Raw genomic sequence first — 23,366 nt, forward strand, 5'->3', positions numbered from 1 at the left:
TACTGAACCTACACAATATCCTCATCCATCCCTACACAACTCCTCCTCCTAACGCCTTGCCTCATGGCTATCGCATTAAGAGACGTAGATGCAAGACTTGTCCCATATATCCTCCTACCACCACCTACTCCAGTCCCGTCACAAGCATCACCTATCCAATCAAAGACAGGGCTACCTGTGAAACCAGTCTTGTGATCTACTAGCTAAGCTGCAACCACTGTGCTGCATTCTATGTGGGCATACAACTAACAATTTTTCTATCCCTTTGATGGCTACTGACAAACTGTCACTAAGAAACAGCTAACCACTGCAGTGCTTAGCATGCCACTCAACATAACGTTCATTATTTCCATGACTGCTTCACAGCCTGTGCCATCTGGATCCTTCCCACCAACACCAGCTTTTCTGAATTGCATTTGTGGGGAGTCTCCTTGCTATCTATCCTATTTTCCCACAGCTCTGCTGGCCTCAACCTTTGTTAGTCTTTGTCCTTACTCTCTATCCCCTTCACTGTTCCCATTCCAGCCCTATGCAGTCCTCATTCCACCAACGCATGTACATTCTTTTTACCTCTCTCCTTTTGTGCTAACCCCCCACCTTCCATCTAACCTCCCAACTACACCTAACTGCCCTACTCTCCACCTTTCCGTGTATGCTCCCACAAGCAGCACTGTACAGCCGCCCACCCTTACCCCCCCCCCCCCCCCCCTACCCTGCTATCACTCTCCCTCTGTGCCCTGGCCTCTTCCTTAACGTCTACCACCTGGTTCCATTTTCCGTCACACACAACTGCTCACAGTGTGGCCTCAGCAGCCAGAGACTGCAGTCGTACGCACGCGCGCGTGTGTGTGTGTGTGTGTGTGTGTGTGTGTGTGTGTGTGTGTTCTATCTCCGACAAAGGCCTTGTTGGCCGAAAGCTCGTTTTCTGACAGTCTTTTTGTTGTGCCTATCTGTGCTGTATGGTAAGTAGCAACTATTCTTTATCAAATTGTTAATTAGTGGTTTTGTATGTTGCAAGATAGCTTGATGTAACTGTTGTTTCTATTGTGGGACCAGCTAAAGAAGCCTTGATACGATAAATGCCTTTACCTAGAGTGTCTGTCTATGTAGTGGTGACTGCCATCCACAGACATCCTGGATTTTCCGTTGTTAATTAACAATTTGCATTTACAACAGAAATAGACACTGTAAATACGCTTGAAAAAGTTGAATGTTGTGCGTGAAGCACCTGATTCCAGAATAAACAATAAATTTTAATTGTAGGTATGGATAAACTTAGTCAGACAGCTTGAGCACCACTAGCTTAGTCACACACGTTCACAGACACGTAACTTGGGTGATATTTAAAATATTCATGAATAGAGATGTTTACATGTCACAATGGATAACCAGGATGGCAAGTTTAGAATAGCCATTGTGCAAGTTGGAATACCCACTGTACGATAAAACATAATTGTGCACATGGTTATTGGACCATCACCATAATTTTTGCGGATTGAAGCTTAAGTTGAGAGCCATTTGACAAAGGGCTGGCATCAGTTTTATGAGTTTGCTAAGAATCAGGAACTAAGAGACGTTATTCACCAGATGCCCCTGCATCTGTTTCTTGAAACTGGCAGACAGGAACCCAATCTGGCATCTCAATGGACATAGGCTTCTTGCAAATTCAAATCCTGAGAACAAGTCAGGTTCCATGCAGCACGCAGGGCTGGCTTTTTCAACGAACAATCTTCATGGCCAGCTGACACTCAAGTCCACAGTGACCAGAACGCAACTTTTAGCAGAAGGCCAAGGATACTGTTGGCCACAGAATCACGGGATTTTCTGCATCCGTTGTCTGGCACACCACTCAACTGCCCGTCACTTTGAGAGTGTCTCCTGCATTAAATGCTGGTCCACAAACCTGCACTCTGCAGGCGACAAACCGCTCAAGAAGCTATTATGACCAAAAAGGCTAATAATGAATGAGAACTATCGATATCAAAACGTGCCCGCATGGCACACTTCTACCTACCTGTCTGTAAGCCCTGTTTATTTCTCCCTTTGTTCCCTGCCAAATTTAACTTCTACCCTAAGTTCAATTTAACAATGTAGGAAAAGACTGATTGCTACTTATCGTAAATACGACACATTAAGTTGCAGACAGGCACAATTAAGACACTTATGCAAATATTTCGGCCACAGCCTTCATCAGCAAAAGAGAAAGAGAGAAACACACACCATTCATACACACAAACAAGCACAGCTCACACACGCATGACTCCCATTTCCGGCAGCGCAGGCGAGAATGCCTGCTTGTTTGTATGAATGGTGTGTGTTTCTCTGTTTCTCTCTTGCTGATGAAGGCTTTGGCCAAAAGCTTTGTGTGTCTTTTAATTGTGCCTCTCTGCAACTTAACATGTCATCTTTATGGTAATTAGCAATCTATCTTTTCCTACACTGTTGATATTTCTACTTGGATTTTCCATTGTTTATAGTTACAATTTGTTATAAATGTTCTCAAATGTGAAACTGAATTTTTGCAGTCCTTGTTAATAAAGGAAACAAGCTCCCTAAATGATTTCACATGTTTTTACAGTCAATTGTTACTTCCATCTCCTTTGCTTCACTTTGTGTGTTTCCTGCCCTCCAGTGGCACATTTTTTTCCCTGTACAATTTGTTTGTTATTTTGCACCTGCCTCATTCTCTCAGTGAAGTAACTTCTTTGTTCCCTGTTTTGATAGACAATTCTATCCCACTCATGTTAACATCATTTGTTAACTTCCTGTGGTACATTAAATGGATTGGTTGGTGAGCTTTCAGCGCACTTGTATGTTTTCAGAGAACACTGGATACATAAATAAGAGTACTCCAGAACAGCACCATTGAACATATAAATATTTTAAATAGATCTTCATCTATTATAAGGGAACATCAGTTACTTAGATAAAAAGCAGTCATTTTTTGTTCTATGAATGTTTTAATTTTCTATATTCTACATGTTATTAGAATATCATTGATGTATTTGCAATGTAACTCATTATTTAAGCCTTAACTATGAATACAGATTCCATGAATTTTGCATCCGTGGATGGTGCATTGTGGGTAAGAAACAGACTTGCCCATATTGTAAGGAGAAGGTAGACTTAAAGAGGATGTTCTGTAACCCGTATCCTTTAATTTATAATAATTTAAAAATTAAATGTTTTTACTTATATGTACACTAATGGCAAGTAAATGTGTGTGTGTGTGTGTGTGTCTTTGGCACTTAGCAAGAAAACAAGTTACAAAGAATCAAGTAAAAAGGCTCTATTTACTGTGTTCTACACATTGTGTGATGTGTTTGCAAGTACATATTTTCTCGAGCAAATACATGCATATGTTTGTTATTTTGCACCTGTCTCATTCTGCCAATGAAGTAGCTTCTTTGTTCCCTGTTTTGATGCACAATTCTGTCCTGCACGTGTTACCTAGCATTCTCCTCCCCAATGAAAGAACTAATAGTTTTGAAAGTTAGGATAATCTTTAAGCCCCTTTTACACAGTCGACTTTTGTTTCCTAAATTGACTACTCAAGATAAAGAGTGCAGCACCCCTAGCTTTCTGTTCCTGTACTACCTCTTGTTTGTTTTGAGTGGTCATTTTTGTTCACACATCAGCGAAAAAATTGGCGGTGATGTGAGTGCTGTCTGCTGTGCAGTTTGGTATGTGAATGGTGAATATGAGGTTACGAGGCACTATCCTTTTATGGAAAAATTGAAATACGTAACAGAATGTAAAAAGAGCAATGATGGTAGAGTTTATTAATGACCAAAGCAGAATTCATAGTGAAAGTTCTTGTCAACACTTGTGTGGTAAATTTTCTACACTCCTGAGAACTGAAAGAATAGGAAAAGTGTCATCCAAACATTTCAGAACATTTGCATGTATTTTCTCAAGAAAATATGTACTTGCAAATACATCAGACAATGTGTAGAAAACAGTAAATAGTGCCTTTTTGCTTTATTCTTTGTAACTTGTTTTCTTGCTAAGTGCCAAGTAACAACGAAAATTATTTTTCTCATCCAGTAAATCTGATTCTTTCACTGTTAAAATAATTTTCATTAAAACTTTGTTCGTATGTTGTTTACATTCTTATTTTTGCATAGTATAGGTATTTTCTGTGTAAAACATAAATACTTATAGCTTTCAAATATTTTGTCTCTCTTGGAGGAGAACACTAGTAAGAAAAATGCTAGGATCTTAAGTAAATTTTTGATTTTCCACAAAAACAAAGCAATCAATGCAATAAAGATTAGGAAGACACATAAGCAGAAAATCATTTTCTATAATAGGAGTGAGCTCGATCAGGATAGGTTATAACTTTTGATATTTGCAGGCGTTACCAGAATCCTGTGTTTCTGCGCATGCGTAGTATACAGCATACTAGGAAATTTAGAACTTCACACTTGACAGTCTGTAGATCCTTGCTGATTCACACACAGGCACGAAAGGCGGACACGCTTCGAGTAGTCAATTTTGACCAGAAGGTCAGTCATGTAGAACAGGCTTTATGTACTTTTTTGTAGGTGTATCAGCAGTACTAAATATTTCTTTAGTGAAGTTTCTTTTTGATATAGTTGGTGTTGGATGCCACATAAATTGAAAAATGTTTGTGTACCCCTGAAACTTTCCTTATTTGGGAGCCCAAAGCTGAGTGATAGAAAAAGCAAAAAAACTGAGCTGTATTGACTTTGGGGCTGGTGGCATGGTTAACTGATACATTGCAATGAAGAGACTACTTACAGCATTAGTTTTGGAGCCTCGCAATTGCGGGACAACTTCTGGGCACCAAGGTGATAAACATTTGAAACAATGCATGGATTTAGTGTCTATATTGGTAAGTGCCAGACAACAGATCCAAAGTAATATGCATTCTATTTCTGTTTTTTTTTTTTTTTTCTCTCCTTCACATTCACTCCCTCCTTCTTTTTCCACTTCCCTCTCATTCCTCCTCTCTCCCATCCCCATGTCCCTCTCCTGTTATCACGCTCCTCTCCTGCCCCCAAATGCCGCACCCCCGCACATGTTTCGTCTCCCAGCCACGCGCCCAGCCCGTCTCCCGGCCACGCGCCCCTCTTAGCTCTCTGCGTGTTTTTCCTTTCCTATCTCCACACCTTGCTTTCCACACATCCACCCATTCCTCCAGAACATGTGCCCGAGTTCAAACTTAAGGTTTTACATAGAGCAATTGTTATTTATCCTGTAGACTCATCATAATGAACTCGACTAACTCTTTTCACGTGTGATATCCAAAGAACCATGTTTGTAAGTAACCAAATGAATTTCTACACTTATAAATAACTTTACCAATGCGCCTTTATTTTCATATTAAATGTGTACCACGTTCGCAATAAAACAGAAGACTTCTTGACAGCAGAATGTGGTACAGTATCCTGAGTGGAGAGAATTGATAGACACTGAAGCAATTTCGGGTGTGCGCTAATGTAGTGTGTTAGGGCCATTGACTGACTGACTAATGCAGAGAGACAAAAGAACACTGATGCTGGAATCCTAACTCATTTTATTGTTTGGTTTCTCTTCCAGTAATTGTAGTACAGCCGGCCAGCAGCTTTTAAAAGTAGTAGGAGGCTTTTTACTTGTTCGTTATTAGACACAGTTTCTTCAGAAATTAATGACCTTTGTATTGTGGCCCCCAGTACTTCACATTGAAAGATTGTACAGGGTTATTACAAATGATGAAGCGATTTCACAGCTCTACAATAACTTTATTATTTGAGATATTTTCACAATGCTTTGCACACACATACAAAAACTCAAAAAGTTTTTTTAGGCATTCACAAATGTTCGATATGTGCCCCTTTAGTGATTTGGCAGACATCAAGCCGATAATCAATTTCCTCCCACACTCGGCGCAGCATGTCCCCATCAATGAGTTCGAAAGCATCGTTGATGCGAGCTCACAGTTCTGGCACGTTTCTTGGTAGAGGAGGTTTAAACACTGAATCTTTCACATAACCCCACAGAAAGAAATCGCATGGGGTTAAGTCGGGAGAGCGTGGAGGCCATGACATGAATTGCTGATCATGATCTCCACCACGACCGATCCATCAGTTTTCCAATCTCCTGTTTAAGAAATGCCGAACATCATGATGGAAGTGCGGTGGAGCACCATCCTGTTGAAAGATGAAGTCGGCGCTGTCGGTCTCCAGTTGTGGCATGAGCCAATTTTCCAGCATGTCCGGACACACGTGTCCTGTAACGTTTTTTTCGCAGAAGAAAAAGGGGCCGTAAACTTTAAACCGTGAGATTGCACAAAACACGTTAACTTTTGGTGAATTGCAAATTTGCTGCCCGAATGTGTGAGGATTCTCTACCGCCCAGATTCGCACATTGTGTCTGTTCACTTCACCATTAAGAAAAAATGTTGCTTCATCACTGAAAACAAGTTTCGCACTGAAGGCATCCTCTTCCATGAGCTGTTGCAACCGCGCCGAAAATTCAATGCGTTTGACTTTGTCATCGGGTGTCAGGGCTTGTAGCAATTGTAAACGGTAAGGCTTCTGCTTTAGCTTTTTTTGTAAGATTTTCCAAACTGTCGGCTGTGGTATGTTTAGCTCCCTGCTTGCTTTATTCGTCGACTTCCGCGTGCTACGCGTGAAACTTGCCCGCACGCGTTCAGCCGTTTCTTCACTCACTGCAGGCCGACCCGTTGATTTCCCCTTACAGAGGCATCCAGAAGCTTTAAACTGTGCATACCATCGCCGAATGGAGTTAGCAGTTGGTGGATCTTTGTTGAACTTCGTCCTGAAGTGTCGTTGCACTGTTATGACTGACTGATGTGAGTGCATTTCAAGCACGACATACGCTTTCTCGGCTCCTGTCGCCATTTTGTCTCACTGTGCTCTCGAGCGCTCTGGCGGCAGAAACCTGAAGTGTGGCTTCAGCCGAACAAAACTTTATGAGTTTTTCTACGTATCTGTAGTGTGTCGTGACCATATGTCAATGAATGGAGCTACAGTGAATTTATGAAATCGCTTCAATCATTTGTAATAGCCCTGTATGTAGTGTGGTCTCATCCCCCTCACCACTTAGTCTGCACTTGGGGACTTTTTTCTCTATACCCATCACGTGCAGGTGTTGCTTGAAGTTCCCATGGTCAGTCATCAGTCCTATCATGACTTTAACATGTCTCTTGTCCCAGCACAGGATTTAGTGATGGTTAGGATAGGTTTCGATCTACCAAATGAATTATATATTCCTTACATTGTGCCAGAATGGGGGTGATCTGCAGTGTAATAAACTCAGAAGAAGAACTTCAAAAAGCCAAGATCACTAGTAAAACATTTCTTTCGAAAACCAGTTTCAGTAAGACTAAGTTACCATCTTCAGATCTGCAATGGACAGAACTAAGTTGACAGGACTATAGGTTTACAAGTCAAGTATAACAATGTGCAAAATTAATTGTCCATACACTTGGAAAAATAACATACATTATGCTCTACAAATTCATTTAATTTCCTCCATCTATGCTATATCGTGTCACATCATGAATATGCATGTAAAGACCATGTTTATACATGTTGTTTATTTTAAATTTGACATGCCTATGTCTAGTGATCTTCATGATCTTCACATGCGTATTTGTTATGACATGATACATGGCCCAGATGGGGGGATTACGTAAATTTGTAGAGCAGAAGGTATCTTACTTTTCCAAGTATATGGATAATTAATTTTGTACATTGTTATGCTTGACTTGTAAACTTATTATCCTATCGACTTAGTTCTATCTGTCGCAGATATGAAGATAGATGATAATGTAGTCTTACTGAAACTGGTTATCAGGATAAAAGCTTTACTAGTGATCTTGGCTGTTTGAAGTTTTTCTTCTGAGTTTACCGCCAAATGGAGTCATTAGACCTGTCCTGGCCAGCCTGTCAGCTGTTCATCATCACTGATTCCTGTATGACCAAGTATCCACAGCTGGTTTATCCCGTTGCTTCCCACTAGCCTCACAACTCACAAGGGCTTCATGGCATTCAGCAATGACATGTGTCATCTTTGATCTCATTGCAGGGTTCATGGAGGTTTCAGAACTGCTTGGCTCTCTGAATGAATATAGATGCCATGATCCTTGTAGCACCATTCACAGTGTCTCCTCCAAATGCACTCTGGTTGTAGATATTTCTGGCTGGAATTCCATGGCCATCTTCCCAAGAGGCTGCACCTTGCTCTCTCTCTCTCTCTCTCTCTCTCTCTCTCTCTCTCTCTCTCTCTCTCTCTCTCTCTCTGTGTGTGTGTATCTATCTTAATCTTGTGTAGGCTGTACCCCATATCCTCCACCTTCATCTGTTTTTTATCCTTCAGTAAACCAGATTATGTCTGTCATTGCTCTCTACTTCCACTTACTACCTTGAAAGGTTTATTGAAGCAGCTGAAAGTTTTTGTATAGTCAGTTGGCAGTTTCACAGCTATTCTGATATTTACGCATTATATAGGTTAGTGTTTCTGGATTTCCTAAAGGTCCCCAGTTATTTACAGTTTTTAATCTGTATCCCCCTGCTGGGGTCTCCATTGTAAACCAAAGGTGTAATGGGGGCATTTTCAGCTTGACCTCTATGCCAGCAGTGGGTGTGCTGCTGCTGTACTTCTACCTGCTGTGGCTAAGCAGGCCAATCTCTTAATCTTGCCAAGCTCCTTAGCAGCAACCTTCTGTTGCACTTTATTCCACCATATTGTGTAGCTCCACAAATTATCATAGGACTTATTACAATGATGTATATACAGTACATGCTCTTGGGGCTTCGACGCCAGTTTTTACCACTGGCCCTTCTAGTGCATATATGAGTACATTTTGCCTTGAAACACATGTTCTTTATATGTGGTGTCCAAGATAATTTCACATCCAGGATTACCCCTAGATACTTCACTGGCCCCCTGCTGGTATAATTTTGTCAAAGTGTTTGAGATTCCAGTAGTGGTGTCCTGGATATGATCCCTCATAAACAGTACAACAGTTTTCTTGGAACCGGCCCATAGATCCTGTTTGCTGCACCAGTTTTGACCCAATTCTCAGTGCTCATTGTGCCATTGTTCTAACAGCATTAGCAAGTTTGCCAAGAACTACTATGACCAAATCATATGTGTATCTATGGCAAAAGTAACATCTTGTATTTAACTCTTCAATGAGTTCGTTCACCTCTGTGTTCCACAGTAGTGAGGACAGAACCTTTCCTTGTGGATACCCTTTGATGATGTTGATCACCGTTTTCTCTTTGAGCCTGTTGGCTTCCACCTTTAGTGTACTCAGCATGATTTTAATCCACCTACATGCAGCCCCTTCAGTATCCAGGAAGGTGCAGAGAGCAATTCCCAGAATTTTCCACCTTCCCCACAAGTTGGTGAAGTGCTGTTTTACATGATTTGCCTGGGTGATATGCATGTTGGTTTATATGTAGAGGATCCTCAGTGAACCTCCCCTTCCTAACATGCTCCTTAAACAGTTTTCTAATGTCTTTAGGAGAAAGGATAGGCTGGTCTCATATTCTCAGCCTTGGTGTGGTCAATTCACCATCCTCCAAGCATTAGAAATGGCTCCTGCTTCTAGGCTGACTCGAAATAGTCTGCATAGCAATCTAAGTAGCCCCTCTCTTGCTTGTTGCAGTGGAACTGGAAACATCCCATCAGGGCCTTGTGACTTGAATGGTTGAAACATTGGATTTTTTTAGAATCAACACACTCTCTGGCAGAATCTCCCTTTTGTTTCCTGTAAACCAGTACCTCCCATGGATTGAATCTTGGCCTGTGTTATCTGCCAGAGTGCAATGAGGGAGGTTGAGTCTTGAGGAGCACATCCAGCATCTGATGTGCTGACCTTTTATACTCACCATCTTCCTTCCTTGGAGTGGGTCCTGGTTTAGTTAGTATTCTAGTGAGGATTTTATGAACTCTGGCACATGTAGCTGTATCTTCCACTTTCTCACAGAATACCTTCCAGGATGATAGTTTCGCTTGCTTAATTGCAAAGTTGTATTTAGCAAGAGCCTCCCAATAGTTTGTCCATTGTCCTTTCCTGCTTCCAGTGTTAAACAGTCTTCTTACCTGCTTCCTTTACAATTGCAGGTTATTGTTGCACCAAGGTTCATTCCTGTTTGTGCATTTCCTGCTGATATGACAGTTTAAGTAAAAGATCATATGGCAATTTCACTTCATCTACCATTTACTCAAGACATATTGGATTCCTTATTGAAGTTTTGACTTTGGAGGGGCATGGGTTTAGGTTTCTCCTATGTGAGCCTGTCTGTTTTGCTATGATTCCTATTGGTCATGGTCTATTTAGCATATTCTCTGAACTGATATACATGGAATATGTTACTAGATAGATAAAACAATCTACTCACCAAGAAGCAGCAGAAGCAAGGGAAAACATATATAAAAGGTTAAGTAAATGTGCATGCTTTCAGAGCCAGTTACTACTACTTCTGGCAAAAGGGTTGAAGAGGAAGGAAAAGGACTTGTGAGGTTTAGGAAATCAGGAGAGTTCGGAAAAGTTGCCCGAACCCCGGGTCAGGTGAGACCTATCAGACTGAATGAGAAGGAAAGACCGTTGAGAACTACACTGGATGAAATTTGAAAACCTAAGAGCTTAACAGTTGGAAGATAGAGTAGTAAGCAAGATAGAGATTACTGACAAAGAGCTAATAAGAGCAGAAAGCTAAATGCATTGTATGTGATTGAGGTGGAGGGCAGGGAAAAACAGACAGGTAAGAAAATAAAAGACATAGAAAACTATAAGGGGTGAAGAATGGAATAGTTACTGAGAAGAAATGCTGAGCCCGAAGAACTTAATATAAATTAATGCCAGATGTGTGGTGAGAACCAAGGAAATGGTGTAACACCAGTTCTCATTAGCAGAGTTCTGAGAAACTGGTATCTGGTGGAAGAACCCAAATGGCTCATGTTGTGAAACCGGCACCGAGGTCCCAATTGCCATATTGCGTAGCATGCTCTGCAACAGGATGTTGTGTTTTTCCAGTATACATCCTCTGTCCATGCCCATTCGTTATAACTGATAACTTGTCAGTAGCCATATCAGTATAAAAAGCCAAATAGTGTCCCATTGGATGACTCAGGGCCGCAGTTACCCCTTACTGTCTTGCAGGTGATCTGCAACACTTAAATCTGCCAACCTGCCGCCATGGTCAGTTCTGATGTCTTTGGTTATCCTGACGGTAACGTGTGAGCACTCTTTAAGTACAGTTTCAGTTCCTGTTCTTGTATTGCCCTCAGGAATTTGTCATTGACTTCCTCCACACCTTTTAATTGACTACCCTCCCGTCCTCTCTCAAGATCTTTTGTTTTTGCACATGTGCTCTCTCAGACAGTCTCTGGAGGAGTATCATTAAGAAGTTTCAGTGCCCAAATTGATATATTTGCAGTCTTGAAGAGCTCAGTCACAGTCTTGACCAGAAGCTCCACACTCTCCCATTGATATATCTTGGGCACTATCTCCTTAAGCCTGTCCACTGTTCCCATTCCTTCACAGACAAAGATTAGAGCACCCTTGTTCACATAGACACTCGTCACTTTGGGGCCTGGACTTGCATCCCCCCCAATAGGGGTAAGTTCAGGTAAAAATAATGGAGCTGGACAGCGATCACGCACCCTTCTCTGCCAAGGCTGAATAATACTAAAATGTGGTGACTTTGGTGACCAGGGGAGATGCAATAGTTAATTGTCATGCTCACATAACTGGCCGTGCGTGATATGAGTAATGTGAACAGGTGACCTGTCATCTTCGAAAAGAGCATAATCACTGAGGACCAGACATTGTACCGTGGTTTGGACCTGATGAGTCAAAATGATTACATGATCCTTAGTGGTAATTTGGAAATGCAAAGTAACCACAGGGCCCTTGAAGTACCAAGATGTGGCTGCCCAAACCACCACCATAACCTACCAAATTTCATTTATGGGATGTAAACATGCCCAGAAGTTGGAAACCGTGTGAAACAAGACTCATCCAATATAATAACAGTCTTCTATTGCTCCACAGTCTATGTTTCATGGCTTCAGCACCACAATTTCCTTTTAAGGGCAGTCACATTGCTGATGAGTGGTTTGGGAATTCGAGCTCACGCTGCAGTTCCCTGCTTATGGGGCTCCCTTTGGGTTTTTTTGGTGCTGACAGTGTTCCGCAAGTGCAGCATTTAGTTGTACGGTGACTTATGTAACTGGTGTCCTCTTATCTTTTGTCACAATCCTCTTCAATGATCACCTGTCACAATCACTCTGCACACACTCTCACCATGTTCTAACTTAATGGATGATGTTTCTCCACTTTCTGTATGTTGTTGTTGTGGTCCTCAGTCCTGAGACTGGTTTGATGCAGCTCTCCATGCTACTCTATCCTGTCCAAGCTTCTTCATCTCCCAGTACCTACTGCAACCTACATCCTTCTGAATCTGCGTAGTGTATTCATCTCTTGGTCTCCCTCTACGATTTTTACCCTCCACGCTGCCCTCCAATACTAAAATCGTGATTCCTTGATGCCTCAGAACATGTCCTACCGACCGATCCCTTCTTCTAGTCAAGTTGTGCCACAAACTTCTCTTCTCCCCAATCCTATTCAATACCTCCTCATTAGTTATGTGATCTACCCATCTAATCTTCAGCATTCTTCTGTAGCACCACATTTCGAAAGCTTCTATTCTGTATATGTGGTACAAATCTTCAATACGGTGCCACTTGAAATCTCCAAACACTTCAACTACCTTAGTTATGCAAGCACACTCTGTATGAGCACAAACAGTTTGTCCACATTCAAATTCACTTACCTCTGACTGTGAGACACTTGCAATGTATGGAGCACATCACACAGGTGCAACTTGCAGTCAAATACAGGGTGTTCAAAAATAAAAGTTGAATACTTTGGGAGGTGATAGCACTCATTGAAACAAGAAAACTAAGTGCAATAAATATAGGTCCGGGAATACATACTTTCTTAGAGAAGTCCAGTAAACATGGGTCCGGAGATGTATACTGCCTGTGATAAACACGTCTTTACAGGAAGCGTTCAACGTGGTGTCCATTCATGATGATGCACCCCTCTGCCCTCTTTTGTAAGGAATGAAGCTTTCTTTGAAGTATAACTGGTTGTTGTTGTACCTGCTGGCACGCATTGATTCATGACCCTATAGTGTCCTCAGGTTGTTGATTGGCATAACATAGGCTAATTCCTTTTAGGGGTTGGAGGTCTGGGGAACAAACAGGACAAGGTGTGCACCCCCCCCCCCTCCCCCTCCGCCCCCTTGGCACCTATCATATGTTTGCGCACATTGTGGCAAAAGTGTACTGGTGCATCATCATGCATGAACCACATTTTTATTTGTTGCTGCAACGGCACAGCTTCCAACAAAGTAGGCAATACGTTAATGAGAAATTCCAGATAACGCACCCCAGTTAATCTTTGTGGTAGCACATATGGTTCTATTAATTTATCGCCAAGTACATTTGCCCTTACGTTCATTGAGAACCAGTGTTGATGCCATTTTTCTGAATTGCTTGGGGATTTACATCTGCTGATACATGCTAGTTATGGAAATTCACATTCACAACACTGTCTTTTGTGAACCCTGCGTCATTGGTAAATAAACTCTTGGATGTGACCAGTCAATCTGCTGTACACTTCTGAAACAGCCATTGCTCGAACCAATGTGTGCTTTGATGATCCTGTGTCCTTAGGGCCTGAATGTGCTGTACATGATAAGGGTACAGCAGTTATTCATGAAGTTCCCACCTCCCCCCTCCCCAGATAAGAGAATGAGACATGCCTTCTGCTGCTGCTAATCATCACATGCTGGTGAGAGGGTTTTCTCCCACTGAACTTAGTGCACACTCCTCCGTGTCAGGCATGTGGACTGTGTGGGGTGCTCCCCTGTCACTCTTCCAAGGTGCAAGGGTATCTGTTTCCCTCAGATGCTGGGAAAGTCTGCTGAACAGCTTATCAGAGGGTACCCTGCATGGGGATATTTTTTAGCATAGAGGGCACGGGCTCGTAGGCTACGTCCATTTGTTAAACTATAGCGGAATATCATATCTGCCATTTCTCTTGGCGAGTAGCAGGCTTCCATTGCTAACAAATGGTGGAAGAGAGAAAATGTAAATGTATTACACCATTTTTAGGTAGAAACAGTGCAAAACGGTAACATACAAGTGAATTTGCATTTGGAAGAAGGTAAAACACCTCAATACATATCCAGGGTTGACAGTACTGTATAATAAGGCACACAAACATGATGAAAACTGACATTGCATACAACATGACCCATAACACAAAACTGACTGCAGACCACCTAACAGTAGTAGAGTACTGTGACTAAGATATCATAATATCCGATACATTTGATGGAACGCCAGTACAATGAATGTGCTAATATCCATAACCAAGCATCACACAGTCCTTACTGTAAACAAATTTATCTCGGAAAGTATGTGTTTCCAGACCAGTGTTCATTGGACTTATTTATCTTGTTTTGATGAGTACTACCATGTCTCAAAGCATTCAACACTCTTTTTCGAACACCCTGTATAACAGTGCAACCTGCAGGCTTGGCTAGCATTTGCATTTATGTTCGAGGGTGCATATCTCACAATGTTGTTGTTGTTGTTGTTGTCCCCCCCCCCCCCCCCGCCCCAGCTCTCAGGGAAATGAAAAAAAAGTGTAGTCAGATTTTTTTTCCTTTCAAGAAAATGATTTAAAAATCAGTGTTACACAGGTTTTTAACAGTGTGGGAACTGGAAGTTTTTTACAGTTACTTACAAGTCACCAATTGTCTTCAAAAATATTAAAAATACCTTATACCCCCAGTTCTAGCCCCCCTGCAGACTATCATATGGGCTTCCTTGAATAGAACTATTTTATTAATAGTCGAGAATTTCCCATGTATTCTCGTAAGTCATCATAACATTGTTTCGTCTATGTCATTGCTAACAACAGCATAAAAACATTTCACAATTATTTGATGATTTGTGTGAAAACAAAGTGCTTTCCATTGAAGTGCTGTCTTCCATTCTATATGAATGGTGAACCAGTTAATGCACTGAAGATAATTTTGTTGCTTGTAAATAATATCTGTAGAAATAACTGAAAATACAATGTTACAAACTTTGTTGCACTTTCACCTATCAGAATGTTAAATTATAATCATCACATTAATATTGAGAAATCATATGAATAACATTAATTGTGGTGCTTCGTTATGTAGTGTTAACGTGGGAAGTTGCCCAGAGCTTAAAACCAGATATAGATGAGAAAAACTGGCAACTGCTTTCAAAGTTCTCCACTGAGGAGAGAGGGGCACATACTGTCTAAATGTATTTATGGTTCACACCGGTTACCAATAGTAGCCCCAATTTTGACAGCTATCATTCATTCCCATCACTCTTTGGTATCTGTGGGCTTCACATCTGCGGTGATAAGTACAAGGGACATTCAATATGTAATGCAACACATTTTTGTTTTCAGCCAGTTTCAGTTGAAAAAATGCTAAATTTGTTGTGGGACATTGTGGAATATTCTCGCTTCAGTCCCTATAGTTTTATGAAGTTCCTATAGGTGTCGGCACTATACGTAGCCATCAAAAAGACGTTTGTTACGGAGGTGCATTCCAGGAAAAGAGCTGTCATTGAGTTGCTTTTCACAGACAACCTGAGCATCGCAGATATTCATAGGTGCAGGGAGAATGCCTGTGGAGACCTGGCAATGAACAAAACCACATTGAGTCATTGGGTAAGGCATCTGTCTTCATCGCAACGAGATCACATAAACTCGTTTTGATCTCCCACGTTTTGGCTGGCCCCACACAGCTGTGCTAGCCTGAGGAAATTGAAGAAATGGCTTCAGCATGTTTGTCCCCCATAAAAATGCGAATGGACCTCTTCTTCTCAGTGACAACACAATACCTCACACAAGTTTGTGCACATGAGAGGAGCTCATAAATCTTCATTGGACTGTTCTTCCTCATCCACCGTACAACCCGGATCTTGCACATTCTGGTTTCCATCTGTCTGGCACTCTATGGGAAGCAGTATGTGGATAATGGTTATTGATGCAACAAGACGTTGGTTCTGATGTCAACAGGAGAGTGGTGATAATGTGAAGGCATACAGGTCCTTCCAGTAAGGTGGCATAAGGCCTCACAATGAATGGAGGTTATGTTAAAAAATATGGTTCCATAGTCCAATGAGTGAGGAATAATATGCTGTATGGGGGGGGAGGGGGGGGGGGATGTTGCATTACTTACTGAATGCTCCTCGTAGAAGTTATCCAAATGTACCTACAATCTTATCTGAAAAGCTACAGACATAACAGTAGCCTGTCAAATTGTTCAGTAAACAAATCACTTAAGATTCCAATAAACTTATTACCACTGGGAAGCAGCTACTGACCTACATGCCTAATATCACCAGGTCTTGAAAATCTCTACCACATTATATTCCAGAACTTTGGTTATCTTTCTTTGGACTGTGAGGTAAGATGGCAACCTATCCGTAATTGCATCGTCGTCCACTAAAATGGTATCCTGTCACTCATCAACCTCTGCAATAACCTGTGCCTGTGGTACTTCCAAACCTCCACCCCCATACGTTATTATTCTGTGGACGAATCTGGTGATAAAGCTGTTCTACATCTAGATATGTACTCCGTAAACCGCTATGTGTTCTACATCTACATAGGTACTCTACAAACCACTATGAAGTGCATAGAAGTTAATGGGCCCTACGTGGCATAGTATCTCATGTTAGGATTTCTTTCCATTCCAGTCAGTTGTGGAGAGGAGGAAGAATGCATTTTTAAATGCTTCTGTGCATGCTGTAATTGGGCTATTATTGTCATTTCTCTCTAGGTTCTTTACTTAATACTGTTTTTTGAAACTATATATGTAGGGCACTTTCATCTTTAAATCATACAGGACATGGCAATTCATGATCATGAATTTCTCTGGAAAAATACATGTTAGACCTCTATGTTACATGTATTAAGCAATAAATATTTTCAATTTATTTTGGTTTTTGTGAATGGTATAGTCATTTGAGAAACATAAATTTTGTAAATAAGTCTTAAAACACTAGAAAACTAAAAGAAAACACAACTAATAAAGCAAAAGTACTGGAGACCTGGCAGATGTTTTGCTTTAAAGCTCCCTCTTCATACATTAAACAATGGAAAATCCAGGATGGAGTGTAACAATATTATGAGAATGATAGTTGCTACTCACCATGTAGAGGAGATGCTGAGTCACAGATATACAAAAATTTTAATTTTTTTGTACTCTTTTTTTTTTTTGGGAAAGTCACAGAATGCTAATTTGCTTGTTGTATTACCACATTCCTCTGATTCAGTTATAAACAAAATTTTCTCTCCTTCAGCGATCTGTGTTGTGTAAACAGTTATTACAAAAAATTTAAAGAAATGCATTGTTACAAGTTTTTACAATTTATTTGCTCAAAAGCCCTCATCACAAAAGTTATCAAAGTTGCACTATATAGTGTTTGGTTAATGTGTTAGTAGTTATTGCAATCAAAGTTGGCAAAATTTGTCTGTGTGTAGTGTTAGAAACTTTTCAACATTCTGCGTATTTCAGTCATTGAATTTCTAGTGTGTAATAAACTTGTTGGCAGCACTCTTTCCAGCCTTTTTATGTTTTTAATAATCAAATAAGAACTAGCCCATGAATCATTCTGCATAGAGTTTTGTGTTTAGTTTAAACTTTTTGTTAGGTACAGTGTCAGTGAGGAAATACTAAAGTAAAAGGGTTAGGTGTGTGGGCCATGAAGAAAAGCACAAGAAGGTGGTGTTTAAGAAGAGTGAAAAACAATTCACAGTTGTTGGAAATCTGTCAGGGGCATTGCAGAAATATCTTGGTCCACAAGAAACTGCGTTACCACCACATCCACTGTGCAAGAAATGCCATACTCGCTACAACAATAAATATAGTGATAACATACCTAAACGATCACCGTAATCAGAGGGTGAAACTGAAGAAGACAGTGCAGATGTCTATATTACTGGGTGTGAAGTTGTTTATGCCTTGAATGTTAGCATTTCTGTTGTAGCCCCTAATATATCCTGCCTTAAACACCCAGACAAGATGATAAGCACAAAAAGGATGGTATGTACAAAGAAAAGTGGAAGAACTTGAAATAAATTTTACACAAACAACATCTTCAAAACTTTGTGAAGCATGTAAAGCAGATGCACCTGGTGCAGAACCTGAAGGTAGTGACATGTGCACCCAGTGTGATATGTGGTTTCCAAACCTAAACATTGCTATCTTGGCAGCCACCTATACTGAGAAAGTACGTTTACTGACACTGATACAAGATAGCTACTCCAAGCAGAAAATATAGAAATACATACCGACTTCCTCACATTATTTGGTTTCAAAAAGCTTGTAAAATAAAGAATGAAAAATGTATTTGGGTTTTCCCAGATTCCTACTGCAAGATGCAAGATTATACACTTAATGTTGCTCTCAAATGATGATGATGATGATGATGATGATGGCAAAGGCTGCAGCAGGCAAAATCCTATTCAGGCTGATGTTATTTCTGTTAGTGAAAATGGTGTAAGTAAAAAATGTAAAAGGATACATGACAAGATCAATAAGAGAAACACACCTCCTAATGAGAAAAGAGAACACAAATTAAAAAATTGGTCTCATAAAATTCTACTCCTTGTGACCAAAACTGGTAAAATGCCAGCCAGTGGAGGAAGTATGCACATGTATTTACTGCACTAAATTGAAACTAATTTATTTCACCATAAGCACATTCGCAGAAGAACAAGATCCACCTATACACGACACTGGTGAGACCAGTACTTTTATACGGCTGTGAAACTTGGGCAACATCAGCAACAGCAGAAGAAGCAATATGTGCATTTGAAAGGAAGGTACTTCGGAAGATATATGGACCCATCTACAATGCCATGGAAGGTAAATGGGAACGAAGAAAAAAAGAAGATTTATACCAGCGGTATGGAAAGCCACACATTGGACGAATATTGGCGCAGAAGAGACTCCAATGGTTTGGCCACATCCTACGGGCAGACGGATCCCTTCCAAACAGAGTCCTCCACTCTCAACCCACAGGAAAACGCCCTAGAGGACGCCCAAGAACTCGATGGAAGGATAGGATAACAACGATCCTGAAAGAAGTGGAACCAGCAGCCGTGGAGGAGGACGCCAACGACCGGATGAGATGGACTGCCATCTGCAACAGCTCCCTCCTCTCGTGTAATTGACAGACACTGCGTGTGTGTTTTTTTTGTTTTTTGTTTCTGTAATGTATCCCTCTTGCCTTTTAAACCTTTGATTGAATGCCCTGTTTATTTTTTCGTTTTTCTTTAAGCTGTAATGTACATATGTAACTTTTACTACTGTATAGAGTACTTTTGTAAGTCTTTTTGTCTTTACTTTTCCTTTTGTTCTTCTTGCTGTAGGCCTTAAAGGCCCGATAAGGCAATAAATGATGATGATGATGATGATGAATAAGCAGTGTCACAGGGAAGAAGTACACAGAGAGAGACGTGATGCTTTTGTATGTACATCAAGAGCAGCAAGAAAAATTTGCAGGAGTCTGCTTGTGTCCTGGTGCTGAAGGAATCTGCATGATACTGACAGTGACTTAACCTACGCGATGTGGGACGGAGGTGAATCTGCGCCCTTTGTGGCACACGGTCCTCGACGACATGGTTCGTTTCACAATTCCTGTAGACTGACTCTTTCGGCCATATATTTAAATAAGAGTACAATGCTCGTTAACTCACACACCTCCACTTCATAAAATGTTGGCGTGCCATATATGTTACGAAGTAGTGTCCAAATTTATAAGACATAAATTTATAATACAATAACATAAATACCCTAAGTACCAGATCAATAGTGTAATTATTTGTAGTGGTCTTGATGCAGCATGCTTTAAATTTAAAGAAACTTATATCTAAAAACTTATATCTAACATAAACTATGAATTGCGGCATATTAATTAAAAGCCAAATAAGACTATACATTCATCAGAATTGACTGTCTACTGAAATGCCGCAGAAGCATCAGCACCATTGTGCTCACTTTCACAGAACCTTCTTGTCACAACGAAGTCATTGGTCCAGACGTCATCAGAGTCACTTTTATACCTACTTTCTACTCTGAATAGGTGTAGATGTAGAAGATTAATCATGCTCAGATTCATTTCCTGGCATATCTGCGGGAGAAAAATTCATAAGAACAAAATCTGTGAAAAAAATATGATAAATGTATGCAGCAAATCAGCGTCAAACAAATCTTGACTTACCACTATTTTCAGATGACGTATAATCTAGATTGTTGTAAAATACTCCATTTTTGTCGTCTGTAGACTCATCAAGTACTTCATAAATCATTTGCTCTAAATGTTTCTTCTCTCACATTTTGTACACAAAATCAACACAACAGCACACAAAACAGAGAAAACTCTAATTTCAGGTGAAGCCTACAAAGCAAGCAATTTTAACTTAGGTTTCAGTAAGGAAGAAATTTTCCAGTGAAGCCACTACTGCCAATTAGCAGTTACAGTGGAGACTACAACATCTGTAGGCCACACGGACTCTGCAGGTATCATAAATATACATTCAGTACTGAGGAAAATAATTGTAGCTGGCGCGGCGTAGTATTACGTCCACTGCACTTTCCCTTTCCTGCAAGCGTCATAATATTAAGTCAGCCACATGCTAATTGTTAAAAAAAGTGAAGTGTCAGTATACTATGATTATAGTATGTCCATCCTAAAATATTTGAGATAGTTACCATTGTCTTTGAGCAATGGCTGTGTATGTCTGCTATGACTAACTGTAGAAAATGATGTTCACATTTCAACAGCAGTGCCGCAGTGTTGCCACAGTTCTAGGTGACTGTGGTTTTTAGTCAGTATTAGTGGCAGCCATTTGCACTACACGACTGAAAGCTGGCAAAAGTCTTGTGAAGTTTTAGGAATCTTCTCTTTTCATATGGAGTGTGGTAACAGTAATCTTGTAAGTCCGCTAACAAAACAATATAAGAGAAAAACAAATTTACTTTTATTGAGATGTGATACTACAGTTTCCAATACTGTCTAATTACATGTACTAATCCTTAACAGAAATTAGATGGGAAAGACCCCATGTTCTCTATGGACAGCTACTCGACTGGCTGAGATGGTTGGTTGCATGGCAACCACTAATTTTGTTCCTTGTGCAGGGGATCAATTGGACGTTGGGACTTGAGTGATTGCATATTTTGCATGTTGTTTTATTTGTTTCATTACAAATTGTCCATTGTAATAGATTTGTTTTGTGTATGATGTGATAGTGCTGTTTCTTGGAAGTTCTGTCCAATTTCCATGATCTTCCAAGGTTGCGTTTCCCCATTTATTACTTTGTGCCTAAGGACATGTACGAATGTGTACAATGGGAAATTTTGAGCAGTGTGCTATAAACATCTATTTTTTACATACCAGTACCAATGAAATCTACAAATAGTACTTCATGAGTGAGAGGGCACAGAGAGAGAGAGAGAGAATGTCTGTAATTGTTTTAGTTTTAATTTGCCCATTTTATGTTCATCTTTTTTGTACACACTGTCTTTCAGTGGTTCAGATTCCATGTGTATATGCAACATATGAGATGCTGAAAGTTTTATGTTGTTTACCATTAATTATTGACTTCTGATTCCATTGTAAACTATTAAATATAGATGCTTTATAAGAACTTGTAATAAAGAAGTGTATGACAGTCTGAATAATTTGGATGAATTCAGCATTTTCATAAGTGGAATGCACTTTCGTCATGTGGGAAAATGGAAAAAAAATTGAGATTATATAATAAAGTTTTTCCTCTTTAGTGGGCAGCTACCAGTATAGGAGAGAATTGGGAAAGGGAACAGTCAAATGAATGTGAAAACATTTTTAAATGAAATGTGCTTTGAATCAGTTATTACGATACTTCGTTTACACTGACTTAACAAATATTGTTGATGTTAATCTATACTTATCTTTATATACAGACTGCTGAAATAAAAAGACTTCTAGTCAGATTTTCAAAGATCACTTTTTTATATATCTTCTGCACCCATACATTAAATTAATTGTAACACTGCTCAGATATCAAAAATTTGGTAACTATTTTCCTTGTAGTTACGTGAATAATAACTCACAAAAATAAACGTAAAATTTGTGCAGAAGGAAGAATATGAAACTACCATCGAATACATGATACAAAAAAAGCATCATATCTCTGGTCAGCAGAAAACTGGCTGCTGTAATAAAAAGAAATAATTCCGATAAATTTTCACAAATCTGGTCACTAGGTCTCCAAAATTTTTGTGAAAACTGGAAGCTTAAGTATGTAAACACACATTAAAGAATATAAAAACATGTTTCAAACATTAGCATAAAACTTTTGTTCCACTACGTACTGCCTCTCCCCTTATTTATTGTTTGTCTACCCCTCTTCCAAACTGTTGTTTGTCCTATTGTCCCATCCCCCCATCTGTTGTTTATTCCCGTATCTTCTCTCTCTCTCTCTCTCTCTCTCTCTCTCTCTCTCTCTCTCTCTCTCCCTCTCCCCCCCCCCTCTCCCTCTCCCCGTCTCCCCCCTCCCTCTCCCCCCTCCCTCCCCCCCCTCCCTCTCCCCCCTCCCTCTCCCCCCCCTCCCTCCCTCCCCATTTCTGTACTTTGTTAATTACTGTGAATAAAGGTAGTGGACATTTTTCTCCAGGAATATTACTACTGATTGCTGGTGCAGAGTGATTATAAGTGAATTTCAGTTTTATAAAGTTTTAAGATGTTTGACTTCAACCGTCCAAACTATTCAGGTTCTGTCATATGCACTGTGTTCTCAGATTGTTACTGAGTACCTGCCTTATATAGTATTTGAATGTATCAATGCATATTAAAGCTTTTATATTTATAGTTATTTTGGTGAACTGTTGTGCATCCCATTTCATTCTCTTTAGAAGAGAGTTAAATTGAATTGACATCTTACTGCCAATGTGATTCAGTAATATTGCATATAAGTGCCAAGCAAAAATTGAATTAGTTTTATACATAATAAATGAATTATCCTGTAATAACATGAAAAAGTACATTGGTTACACAAATGATTTGGTAAATGTGTACATCTTTTTACACACTTTTTTGGAAAATAGTTCTGGCAGTGATTAAAAATTTTTAAAAATGGTCAGTTTCATAAAATAAATAGTGGCTTCTCCAACTGTGAGGAAGTTTAGGACAGGCTTGCTTACTTTTTCCACAGTTTTAAAGTATCTGATCCTTGTAGCTTCAGACCTGGTGAAATTACTTTGACTTCA

General features: G+C 40.0%; 1 protein-coding gene across 1 annotated transcript in view; it reads left to right on the forward strand.

Moving 5' to 3' along the window:
* The window catches only part of LOC126412587 (RING finger protein 121), a 103,910-nt gene extending 81,291 nt beyond the window's left edge, over positions 1–22,619 (forward strand). The window contains exons 7-8 of the mRNA XM_050082249.1: positions 3,048–3,149; positions 21,167–22,619. Of these exons, the coding sequence (XP_049938206.1) occupies positions 3,048–3,149; positions 21,167–21,287 (223 nt within the window). The 3' untranslated portion in view covers positions 21,288–22,619. The remainder of the gene's footprint in view (positions 1–3,047; positions 3,150–21,166) is intronic.
* The last annotated feature ends 747 nt before the right edge of the window (positions 22,620–23,366 follow it).

The sequence above is a fragment of the Schistocerca serialis genome, chromosome 7 (assembly GCF_023864345.2).
Source record: "Schistocerca serialis cubense isolate TAMUIC-IGC-003099 chromosome 7, iqSchSeri2.2, whole genome shotgun sequence".
NCBI classification, from domain to species: Eukaryota; Metazoa; Arthropoda; class Insecta; order Orthoptera; family Acrididae; genus Schistocerca; species Schistocerca serialis.